Source organism: Ziziphus jujuba, chromosome 1, assembly GCF_031755915.1.
Source record: "Ziziphus jujuba cultivar Dongzao chromosome 1, ASM3175591v1".
In the NCBI taxonomy this organism is placed as follows: domain Eukaryota; kingdom Viridiplantae; phylum Streptophyta; class Magnoliopsida; order Rosales; family Rhamnaceae; genus Ziziphus; species Ziziphus jujuba.
Window position 1 is genome coordinate 1,491,258 of NC_083379.1, and position 11,895 is coordinate 1,503,152.

At 36.3% G+C, this 11,895-nt stretch overlaps 1 protein-coding gene across 1 annotated transcript; it reads left to right on the top strand.

Moving 5' to 3' along the window:
- The first annotated feature begins 1,202 nt into the window (after positions 1-1,202).
- On the top strand, positions 1,203-11,695 carry LOC112493467 (GDSL esterase/lipase At1g29670-like). The gene is made up of 5 exons (XM_060820360.1): positions 1,203-1,211; positions 10,290-10,397; positions 10,783-11,028; positions 11,241-11,487; positions 11,589-11,695. The coding sequence occupies exons 1-5, from the start codon at positions 1,203-1,205 to the stop codon at positions 11,693-11,695; spliced, it is 717 nt and encodes a 238-aa protein (XP_060676343.1).
- The last annotated feature ends 200 nt before the right edge of the window (positions 11,696-11,895 follow it).

The window sequence follows — 11,895 nt, forward strand, 5'->3', positions numbered from 1 at the left end:
CCCATATTTGTTGATAGATCGGAATATAGGCAAAAGAAGATATAGACATTGACGTTGTCCTTTACATTTTAAGCTAATTGTCTCAATATGAAGCTGTAGAAACCAATTTTCTTTTTTTTTTTCTTTTTTTCAAAAAAAAATGTAAGTTATAGTGAAAATATTGAATTTGTGATATGACAAGGCTACATCGGATTTTACCATTTTAATGTATAAGATATAAAAAGAGTTAACGAGAGAGTTTTTGGTCAAAAAGTTCGGGGAGTTGCATCCTTTACAACCTACAAAGGTAATTTTCAAATCCCACAGGGAGAGCATAGTATGTCAAACACAAAGGACATCTGACCAGACATGAAGCCCAGCCCAATAGAGTTGGGCCCCTTTGACCAAAAAGATGGTGAGAGGCCCAACTCTTAATTTTTGGCCCAAAGAAAAATTGATATCGTTGGTAGTAATTTTTGTTTGAGTACATTAGTTTCAAATTTTAAAACTGTGCTTCTGTTTTTAAATGTTTTAATTAGGGCCCTCTTCTGTTTTACTTTTGGTTTCAAAGGTAAATCCTTGACAGAGCTTTCACTGAAGTGATCTTTGCCCAATTGTCTCTCATCGGCAAACTGTAAATGATTTTTTTTTTTTTTTTTTTTTTTTTTTTTTGGGTTCACAGATCCATTATAGATGTCTGCATTTGTAAGAGGCAGAGAATGAGAATAATTAAGAGTGGCTTTCAATATCTTAGAACCAAAAAAAGAACTTTGCATAGTTAAGTGAGGCTGAATTGGTAGGTAAGCTATTCTTGTTAACATCCGAAAAGTTATAGGTTAGAAGTGAGGGAAAAAAAAAAAAAAAGAGAGAGATTTTGCATATCTCTAGTTTGCATTTAATTGAGAAGAAGTTGAGTTAAAAAAAAAAAAAAAAAAAAAGGAGGATGACAAGGAGAAGGGCTTCTTTCGATGACTTTGAGAACCAATAAAGGGCCTAAACTCTGCTTATGTTTGCTGCTTTGCTTTATCTCAGTCTATGAGATTAATTTGCAGCATTTCTGGTCATCATTAAACCCCACACACCACCACCTCATTCTCATATTCAGTCTTTTACAACCTCCCATTCTCATATGTTTATTTATTTATTTATTTTTTATTCTTAGGTTTCTCTTTCAATGTCTTTCTCTCTCTCAAATGCAGAGAATGAATGTCGGTGAATAAAAGATGGCTGAGGTTTGCAGCAAGTGAGAGGCATATGGGTTTGAAAGATAGCATCTATTAAACCTCTGTTAACAACTTACCTACATTGAAACCAAAAGATTTAAAACAGGAGCCCTAATTGCAACAATTCAAAATAAAGACATTATTTTTTAGAAGTGTAGTAAGCTTTTCTATTATTGCAATCTAATTAAAGTGATCAAAAGAGTGTTATAATTAGACATAATATATTTATTCATTTATGTTATTATTTATTAATATAATAGCTAGGAATTCTGATTTATATTGATATTAAATATTAATAATTTAATTGAAGCCCAAATACATCTAAATTCATAAGATATATTATAATAAATTATATGTAACTATATATATGTATATATATATATATACAGAGAGAGAGAGAGAGAGAGAGAGCAAAAGTCATATTAAGTTAGGAACAACGAAAATATGATTTCAGTGGGGAATTAAGGGGAAAAAAAAAAAAAAAAAACCAGAGTGATGTTTTAGGTGCTTTAATTATGATGATGATGATGATGCTAATTTCACTTGGGGTTGTGTAATGCATGAATGAAGGTCTTTTCAACAAGATGTGGTATTCTTTTGTTTTTGTGTTTTTGTAGATTCTCTCTGCGCTACGGTCTAGACTCTTCTCTTTGATTCACTTTTAGGGGAGCCCAAAAATATTATAATTTTGCTTAACATGGCGCGCACTTCAAACGTCGTTGTTAGTATTAGTTTCGCTCAAACATAGCGCACCATTTCCTCTCTGTACCAATGTTCTATTCGTAATTAGCTTAATTTGGGCTCTCTGGATTCTTTGCTATCTTATTATTATGACCTTTGAGCTACTTGTTAACGATTCTTCCAATAATTATTTTTTAATAATAATAATAATATCCTAACATCAGTATCCAAAAAAATATATATATAGTGGTTCTATATGCACCAATAATAAATATTTATTAGATAAATAAAATAAATTTGATTAATATTTTAAATATTCAAGTATCAATATATCAAAATTATAAATTTGATGAATATTAAAATTAAAATATTTATAGATTATTTTATTATCATAATTTATAATTATTATAATTTTTTATATTAGTTTACTATATTAATTATTTCATATGTATAAATTTATATTCTAAATTAAATATTTACAGTTTTTGTAATTTTATCGACATTTTTATCGATATTTCTATAAAATCATATTTTCGACATTTATTATATTTTTTTATATTAATTTACTATATTAATTATCTCATATGCATAAATTTGTATTCTAAATTAAATATTTATAGTTTTCATAATTTTATCGATATTTTTATAAAATCATATCTTCGACATTTCTATTGATACAGATATTTTCATCACTGATTGGAACCATCAAAGCACCTAAAGTGAATTGGATTTTTTTTTTTCTCTCTATAATTGGGTTGGAGAATTTTTAACTTTAGAAAAACTGAACATGCTTATATACATACAATGTGTGTGTGTGTGTATATATATAATTTAACATTTTATAATTTAATGTTAAAAAATTTAACTAATATAATAAAAATAAATTAATTAAATTTTTTAACATTAAATTATAAAACGTTAAATATAAACTACTAAAAATATTTAATATATCTTAAAAAATTATAAAGTATGTGTTGGGCCAAAAATAGATCATATGGGATAAAACTAAAAGTCTCAAACCAATGGTTGTTGATTCAATTTGTATACTTTTTTTTTATTTTTTTTTCTCCTTTGATGGTTCAATTCGTTTCAAATTCAAACAAAAACTGAACCAACAGTGCCCACTCCCAGATATAGGAGCTATATATCATATAAATATAGTGCCCACCCTATAGTCATTTATTATTTATTTATTTATTTTGAAAAACCTATAATCTCATTTGAGTATATACAATATATAATGTATCCGTGCAGGTTGCCAGCCTATAATTAAACCAAAAATGTCAATAATATTTTATAAATTATATTAATTAATAAATTTTAAAATTTTCAACTTTTGATTAATTTGGGCGAAGCTGACTCCGAGTAAATGAAGAGTATAGATTTTTATTTCAGGTAAAATTCATATCCACACACAAGATTCATAAGGCCGAAATAAATTTGATGCATGGAAGGTTAATTTGTAATAAACACTATCGATCTCATAAAGTATTATTATTATTTTTTGAATATATAGTAATGCAGGAATGAGCTCTGGCCATATATGTACATATATAAGGGAACAGCCGAAAACATTACCCCTATCTAATTAGAATGGGTATAAAATATGCTAACATAAAAAATTAGATTAAAAACAAAAAAGGGAAAAATTGTTTAAATAATGTGCCAATTAGTCAAATCACATTTAATTTAAAGGCCTAATTAGTTACAAAACATGGGACCAATCTGTGCGTGTGAATTCCGAACTCATTACGGAAGCTTTCTTTCTATCCTCAATCCTCAGCTTATAAATTGTCCTCCAAAATTGCCTCATTTTTGTCCACCATTCCTAGACATACCTTATTACCTTATTACTTGCCAATAATTTCATCATATTTTGTTTAACTCAAATGGCATTTGAGCTAACTAAGACATTTTGGGGGTTTTTGACTCTCTTATTGGTTTCAAATTTGCAATACTATTATTTGGTTGAGGGAGTATCGCAAGTGCCTTGTTTGTTCATATTCGGGGACGCTTTTTTGGATAGTGGGAATAACAAATTGCTTCCCACATTGTTCAAAGTCAATTATCTTCCATATGGGATTGACTTTCCCAGGGGTCCCACTGGAAGGTTTTCCAATGGCCGCAATTATGCCGATGTTGTTGGTCTGCCATTTTTCCCTTCTCTTTTATTTTATTTTTTCCCCTCCTCTCCTTTCAAAAATTAAGTACCGTTATATGTTTATTAAGAAAAGTTTCAATTTTCGGAAGGTTTTTAATGTGTCTGTAGAACTTGGTAAAAGAATATTTATGTACATGGTTCATCAATATTGGTTTTGGTCTCATATGTGTTCGAAATTGTGTATGAGAATTGATTAATCTTCAGGATATAGGAAACGGAATGTCATAATATGTTTCACATAAGATATCTGGATTTTCACAAAATTTGGATAATGTGTATATTTACAGGGTTACCCAAAAAACGTACAAAATTTGAATACAGCATATGATAATTTTTATATAAATATATATAGATATATAGATATATTTGCGTCAATAAATAATAAATATTATTTTTATATATCAAAATGGAAGGGTTCTCATTTTTAATTTGTTTATATATATTATATGATCTATCAGCTTGTGTAAATTGTATTAATGATAATTACTAAACTTATAATTAATTAACGTTCAGCTGAGCATCTGGGTTTTGAGAAGTATCTGTTGTGGTTCTCTGACCACTTTAGAGAAGAAATATGAGAAGAAAAATAAAAGAATTCTATTAATCTTTTAAAAATAGAATACAAAAATAAAAACTTCTCTCATGGAAGATTCTCACGTGGAACCTCTCTCTGCACTCTCCAATTCTCTCTGGAATTGCTCACTCTTCTCTCAAGTTCTCTCTGGAACTTAAACAACTCTCTCTCTTGGAGTTTTCTCTCAATTCTCCTCACTTGGGATGATTGAGATTGCTCTCTTGGCTTGGTTTTCATGGAACGGGAAGGAGCCTATTTATAGGCTTACAAAGGCCACAATTTTCAACATCTTAGCCCACAATTGTTGATCGGTGCAGCAATGGTGTCAACAATGGTGGCTGTCAACAATGGTGGCTGTGATTGGTGAGGTTGGTGCGGCTGTGGTTGGTGAGGTTGGTGCGGCTGGACTTCACAATTCTCCCCCTCCAGCCGCATTTAAAACTGATGGTCATCTGCCATCTATTCCAGCTATGTCTCTGCATAGCTTCAGCTTCTCTTGAGCAACAACTTTTGTTAGCATATCTGCTGGATTCTCTTTTGTGTGGATCTTTATCAGTTTCAGCAACTGTTGATCTATTACTTCGCGTATCCAATGATAGCGGATGTCAATGTGCTTTGTACGGGAATGATACATTGAGTTTTTGCTCAAATCCATGGCACTTTGGTTATCACAATGTATCTTGTAGTCTTCTTGCTTGATGCCCAATTCTGTGAGAAAACGCTTTAACCACAACATTTCCTTACCCGCTTCCGCTGCGGCAATGTACTCTGCTTCAGTAGTGGATAAAGCAACACACTTCTGCAATCTTGACTGCCATGACACAGCTCCCCCTGCAAAAGTGTAGAGATAACCTGATGTAGACTTTCTATTATCAGGGTCTCCGGCCATATCTGCATCTGTATAGCCTTCTAAGATTGGATCACCTCCCCCGTAGCACAAGCACAGCTTCGATGTACCTTTAAGATACCTGAGAATCCATTTGACTGCTTCCCAGTGTTTCTTTCCAGGATTTGAAAGAAATCTGCTCACAACACCTACTGCATGAGCAATGTCTGGTCTGGTACACACCATTGCATACATCAGACTTCCTACCGCTGAAGAATATGGTACTGAAGCCATCTCCTCTATCTCTTCTTTGGATGAGGGGCACAATCTCTTACTCAACTTGAAATGATTTGCAAGTGGAATGCTGACCGGTTTGGCTTTATCCATGTTGAATCTCTTTATCACCCGTTCAACATACTTCTCTTGAGATAGCCATAACCTTCTATTTTTCCTGTCTCGGATTATTTGCATTCCCAAAATTTGTTGAGCTGGTCCTAAGTCTTTCATATCAAAAGACTTAGACAATTCTTTCTTCAGCTTACTAATCTTCATTGCATCTTGTCCAACGATCAACATATCGTCCACATATAGCAAAAGTGCAATGAAGTTTCCACCTGAAAATTTTTGAATATAAACACACTGGTCTGCTGCAGTCCTTTTATAGCCTTGACTCACCATAAACGAGTCAAACTTCTTATACCATTGTCTTGGTGCTTGCTTGAGGCCATACAAGCTCTTCTTTAGCTTGCATACGAGGTTTTCTTTCCCTGAAACCTCAAATCCTTCTGGTTGCTCCATGTAGATTTCTTCATGTAAATCACCGTGAAGAAATGCTGTCTTCACATCCATCTGCTCAAGCTCTAGGTTTAGACTTGCTACTAAACCAAAAATGACTCGAATTGAAGTCATTTTTACCACTGGTGAAAAAATCTCATCAAAGTCAATTCCTTTCTTCTGAAGAAATCCTTTGACCACCAATCGAGCTTTGTGTTTCACCACCTTTCCGCTGCCATCTTTCTTGAGCTTGAACACCCATTTATTCTTTAGTGCCTTCTTTCCTGTTGGAAGCTTAACCAACTCATAAGTATGATTTTTCTGCAAGGATTCCATCTCATCTTGCATTGCTTGCAGCCACTTTTCCTTCTCTTGATGAGAAACAGCTTCCTGGAAACTCTCCGGCTCCCCTTCTTCAGTAAGCAGAATATACTCAGATTCTGGAAATCTCTTTGATGGAATTCGGCCTCGCTCAGATCTCCGAACTTGTAAACCACCGGTTTCAGGAGGTGTACCATCATCTGACCGCTGTGATGGCCCTGCAGCTGCTTGAGAGGATTGAGTCTCCCCCTGCTCAATATCCCCTTCTTCCTCCTGGTCTGCTTCTGGTATATCTTCATGCACCTCATTATCCTCTGTGGCTATTTGTGCTGGTGCTGGATTAGGACAAAAATTCTCGGCACTAGAACTACAATTAGGAGACATTCTGGGCTTTTCAATGTCTTCCATTTTCTGGTTTTCATGGAATACTACATCCCTGCTTCTAATAACCTTCTTGGTTTTCGGGTCCCATAACCTGTATCCGAATTCTTCGTCTCCATATCCTATAAAGATGCATGGAGTAGATCTTGCATCGAGCTTCTGTCTGAGCTCCTTGGATACATGTACATAAGCTAAACAACCAAACACTCTTAAATGAGAGTAGGAGGGAATCTTACCCGACCACATTTTCTCCGGAATTTCAAAATTCAACGGTACTGACGGTGATCTGTTGATTAAGTAGCAGGCGGCACGAACAGTTTCTCCCCAGAATGGCTTTGGCAGCTTAGCCATACTGAGCATACTTCTGACCTTTTCCATAATGGTTCGGTTCATTCTTTCGGCTATTCCATTATGTTGTGGGGTGCGAGGGACCGTCTTCTCATGTCGAATGCCGTGTCTTCTGCAGTAGGCATCGAACTCCTTGGAAGTATACTCGCCTTCATTATCTGAACGGAGACATTTCAGCTTCTTTCCTGTTTCACGCTCTACCATGGTATGAAACAGTTTGAAGTAATCCAATACCTGGTCCTTTGTCTTCAAGAAATATACCCACACCTTCCGTGAAGCATCATCAATGAAGGTCAGGAAATACTTGTTGCCACCTAATGATTCCATCTCCATGGGACCACAAACATCAGAGTGCACCAGACTAAGCAACTCTGATTTTCTCGATGCAGAGGAACTGAAGGAGACTCTATGTTGCTTACCAAACAAGCAGTGATTACAAGGATCTGGCACAGCATCCTTGCAAACAGTGATAAGCTTCTTCCTTGCCAAAGTGGACAATCCTTTTTCACTCATGTGACCGAGTCTCTGGTGCCACAGATTTTGAGACGCCTCTCCTTCTGCAATATTGAGGCTATCTGCACATATCTTCACATGAGTCTTGTACAATGTTCCACAAATATGTCCTCGGGCGACAACTATAGCACCTTTCGTCATTTTCCATGTGCCTTTGCTGAAGTAGTTGTCATAGCCTTGCTTGTCTAAGGTTGCTCCCGAAAGTAGATTAAGCCGAAGATCTGGAACATGACGGACATCCTTCAAAGTGATTGTACAACCAACATTCGTTTTTATCTGAATATCACCAGTTCCCATAATCTTTGCGAAACTGGAATTTCCCATCTTTACCGTACCAAAGTCTCCTGCTTTGTACGTTTTAAAGAAATCTCTGTGTGGAGTGACATGGTAGGATGCTGCAGTATCGACTACCCACTCAACATCTTGGGTTGATGTATGAAGGCATGTCTCTTCTTCGGTGGAGCAGAGCGCCACTTCTCCTGTACAAGTGACTAGTGTCTCTCCATCCTTCTTCGGCTGATTACCTTGGAGTCTCTGCTCTCTCAACAACTTTCTGCAGTTCTTCTTCATGTGACCCTCCAGGCCACAATGATAGCACTTATACGATGATTTTCTGCCGTCTGTAGATCTGCCTCTGCTCTTGCTCCTGCCTCTCCCCCTATCTCGACCACCTCTTTGCTGTCTTCCTCTCTCTGTGACGAGGGCATGTGACTGATCCATGCCAATGTCCTTTCTCCTGGCCTCTTCATTAAATAGGGCATCCTTAACCATAGACAGAGTAAGTTTGCCATTCGGGGCCGAATTGCTGAGAGAGACTACCAATGTCTCCCAACTGTCTGGAAGAGAGCTTAGAAGTAGGAGGGCCTGATCCTCATCCCCTAGTTGGTAATCCACAGCAGATAGTTGATTTACCAAGCTCTGGAACTCACTGGTATGCTCGGCTACAGAAGTTCCATTCTGTAATGTTAGATGTACCAATCGCTTAAGCAACAGGGCTTTGTTCCGAGCAGTCTTGGCCTGGTACATGTCCTCCAATTTTGTCCAGAGGGCATATGCATCTGTTTCCTTCGCTACATGATGGAAGACACTGTGGTCGATCCATTGCCTGATCTGACCGATCGTTTTCTTGTTTAATTTCTTCCATTCTGCTACTTTGCTGGGATCGGGGTTTTCGCCTTTAGCTTCTATAGGATCAAACAGATCCTTACAATTGAGGAGATCTTCCATCCGAGGTCTCCAAAGTGTATAATTTGTGGCAGTGAGCTTAACCATAGCTCCCGAAGATGATTCTTCCATTGACATTATGGCTTGACCAAAATTGGAGCTGAATTTGGCAAAACGGAGTTAACCGTTGCGTCCGGAACGGCCGAAAATGGTGGACTTGACTCTTCCGAGGTCAAAATATAATTACCAGAAATTTTGGGGCAAAAATATAATTTCACAAAATTTCTGGGTCAACCTGCAAATACAGAAACTATAGGGGTCAATCTGTAATTTCCAATAGTTCAGGGGCTACACCGTAATTTCAGAAAACTATAGGGGCCACTCTGTAATTTCCAATAATTCAGAGGCTGTTCCGCAATTTCAGAAAATACAGGGGTCAATCTGTAATTTCCAATAATTCAGGGGCTTTTCCGTAATTTCCGAAACTTCAGGGGCTGTTCCGTAATTTCCGAAAATATTGCTGACGTGGCAGATGGTGCTGACGTGGCACCACGTGGCAGATGACGTGGCAGACGACGTGTCGCTGGCGTGGCAGATGACGTGGCAGGGGTTCGCTGACGTGGCTGCTGACGTGGTCGTCTTCAACCTCCAGACGACGCGTGCGGCGCGTGGGCGCGTGAACAGTTGCAGAAAAATTTCAGTCGGCGCGTGCGGGCGCGTGGGACGTCCGTTTTCTCTCCGGCGAACTTCGTTGTTCTCCTCTCGTCGGGTACTTTCACCTGGGATTGTCAAATTATTTATTTGAGCAACTTTCCGAAACACCAACTTGAAGAACAGTGGCTCTGTTTCTTCAAATTTTGAACCCAAGCTCTCAACCTGGAGCTCTGATACCACTTGTTGTGGTTCTCTGACCACTTTAGAGAAGAAATATGAGAAGAAAAATAAAAGAATTCTATTAATCTCTTAAAAATAGAATACAAAAATAAAAACTTCTCTCATGGAAGATTCTCACGTGGAACCTCTCTCTGCACTCTCCAATTCTCTCTGGAATTGCTCACTCTTCTCTCAAGTTCTCTCTGGAACTTAAACAACTCTCTCTCTTGGAGTTTTCTCTCAATTCTCCTCACTTGGGATGATTGAGATTGCTCTCTTGGCTTGGTTTTCATGGAACGGGAAGGAGCCTATTTATAGGCTTACAAAGGCCACAATTTTCAACATCTTAGCCCACAATTGTTGATCGGTGCAGCAATGGTGTCAACAATGGTGGCTGTCAACAATGGTGGCTGTGATTGGTGAGGTTGGTGCGGCTGTGGTTGGTGAGGTTGGTGCGGCTGGACTTCACAGTATCTTCCAGTACCATTTGCTTCTGCAACATCGAGGGCAGATATTCTCAAAGGTGCAAACTATACATCAGGAGCAGCCGGTACCCGTGATGAATCTGGATATACTGAGGTCAAATGTAGTCACACACACACATATATATGTATATATTTACGTAAGTTAAAAATTTTCTTTTTAGTTTAATGGAATATATTGTTCATCCAGCATTTTGAATTAGTTTAGAATGTTGAACTGAATTATTTTAAATTTTGTATTCTAATGAAAATTTAAGATAGCTGAGCATAATATTCAGTATAGACATTAAAAACAGTTATTCTTTTCCATTTAAATTTATTTTATTTCTTTATTAATGTTTGTATGGGAGTGCAAAAGAAAAGATAAGACAGACACCTCCTAAAGTCCCATCACACACACACACACACACACACAGATATATATATATATATATACACACACACATATATACATTTACACAGCTCTGTTATATCCCTTGCAGGGTGCTCGGATAAGCTTGAATCTGCAGCTGCTAAATCACAAAATTATAGTAGCAAGAATTGTGCAGATATTAGGAAATAAGGAATTGGCTGCTCAACACCTGAGCAAATGCATATACTTGGTCGGAATAGGCACCAACGACTATGCGAACAACTACTTCCGACCCCAGTTTTACTCAACCAGCAGACTATTTACTCCTGAGAGGTATTCCATAGTTCTCATCCAACAATTGCGTCTACAATTACAGGTTTCTACTTATTAAGTTATATATCAAACTTTAATTATTTGATATTTAGCTTTATATATCATTTTTTCCACCCAAAAAAAAAAAAAAAATTAGTGTCACATATCTTTTCTGGACATTTCAATACTAACAAAATCTATATTATTTGCTTGGACAATGATTCGAAAATAAAATAAATAATATATAAATAAAATTATAATTGACAATGTCCAAAGACATTGTACAATCTTGCGGCAAGGAAGCTGGCACTTTCTAGATTGGGCTTGATAGGTTGTACTCCTTATGAAGTGGCTACGTATGGCACAAATGGCTGTCCATGTGTGGACAACATTAACAACGCCGTCCAACTTTTCAACGCCAGACTTAGATCTCTTGTAGATGACCTCAACGCCAATTTTACCAACACTAAATCCATCTACATTAACAATTATGAAATCCAATCATCCACCATTGCCTCATCTGGTACATTTTTTTTTCCCATAATTTTTTAATTTGAAAAGAGGAAACAATATTATTTATTATTTATTATATATATTCAAAATTTTTTTTGGTTGGTGTCTCAGGTAATTTGATTGTTAGAAATGCCTCATGTTGTGCAGTTGCTGCTGGTCAAGTTCTATGTATTCCGTTTGGGAATACCTGTGCGAATAGGAATGAATACGTATATTGAGCAGAGCATACAAAGCTCTGTTGCCTACTGATGCTTATCCATATGACATCAGCCAGTTAGCTATAGCTTGATGACAAATTGAGCAGCCGCCAGTTGGAAGAATATTATTGGAAGACTTTTCATATGCCCTATTATATATTATCTATAAAGAAAATATATATATATAGATATATATCAAATATATATATATATATATATAT

Bases quoted from the DNA above. Each gene is read 5' to 3' on its own strand.
- LOC112493467 (XM_060820360.1), top strand. The intron at 10,398-10,782 runs GTCAAATGTAGT...TATCCCTTGCAG, and splicing joins ATGAATCTGGATATACTGAG to GGTGCTCGGATAAGCTTGAA. The intron at 11,488-11,588 runs GTACATTTTTTT...TTGGTGTCTCAG, and splicing joins ATCCACCATTGCCTCATCTG to GTAATTTGATTGTTAGAAAT.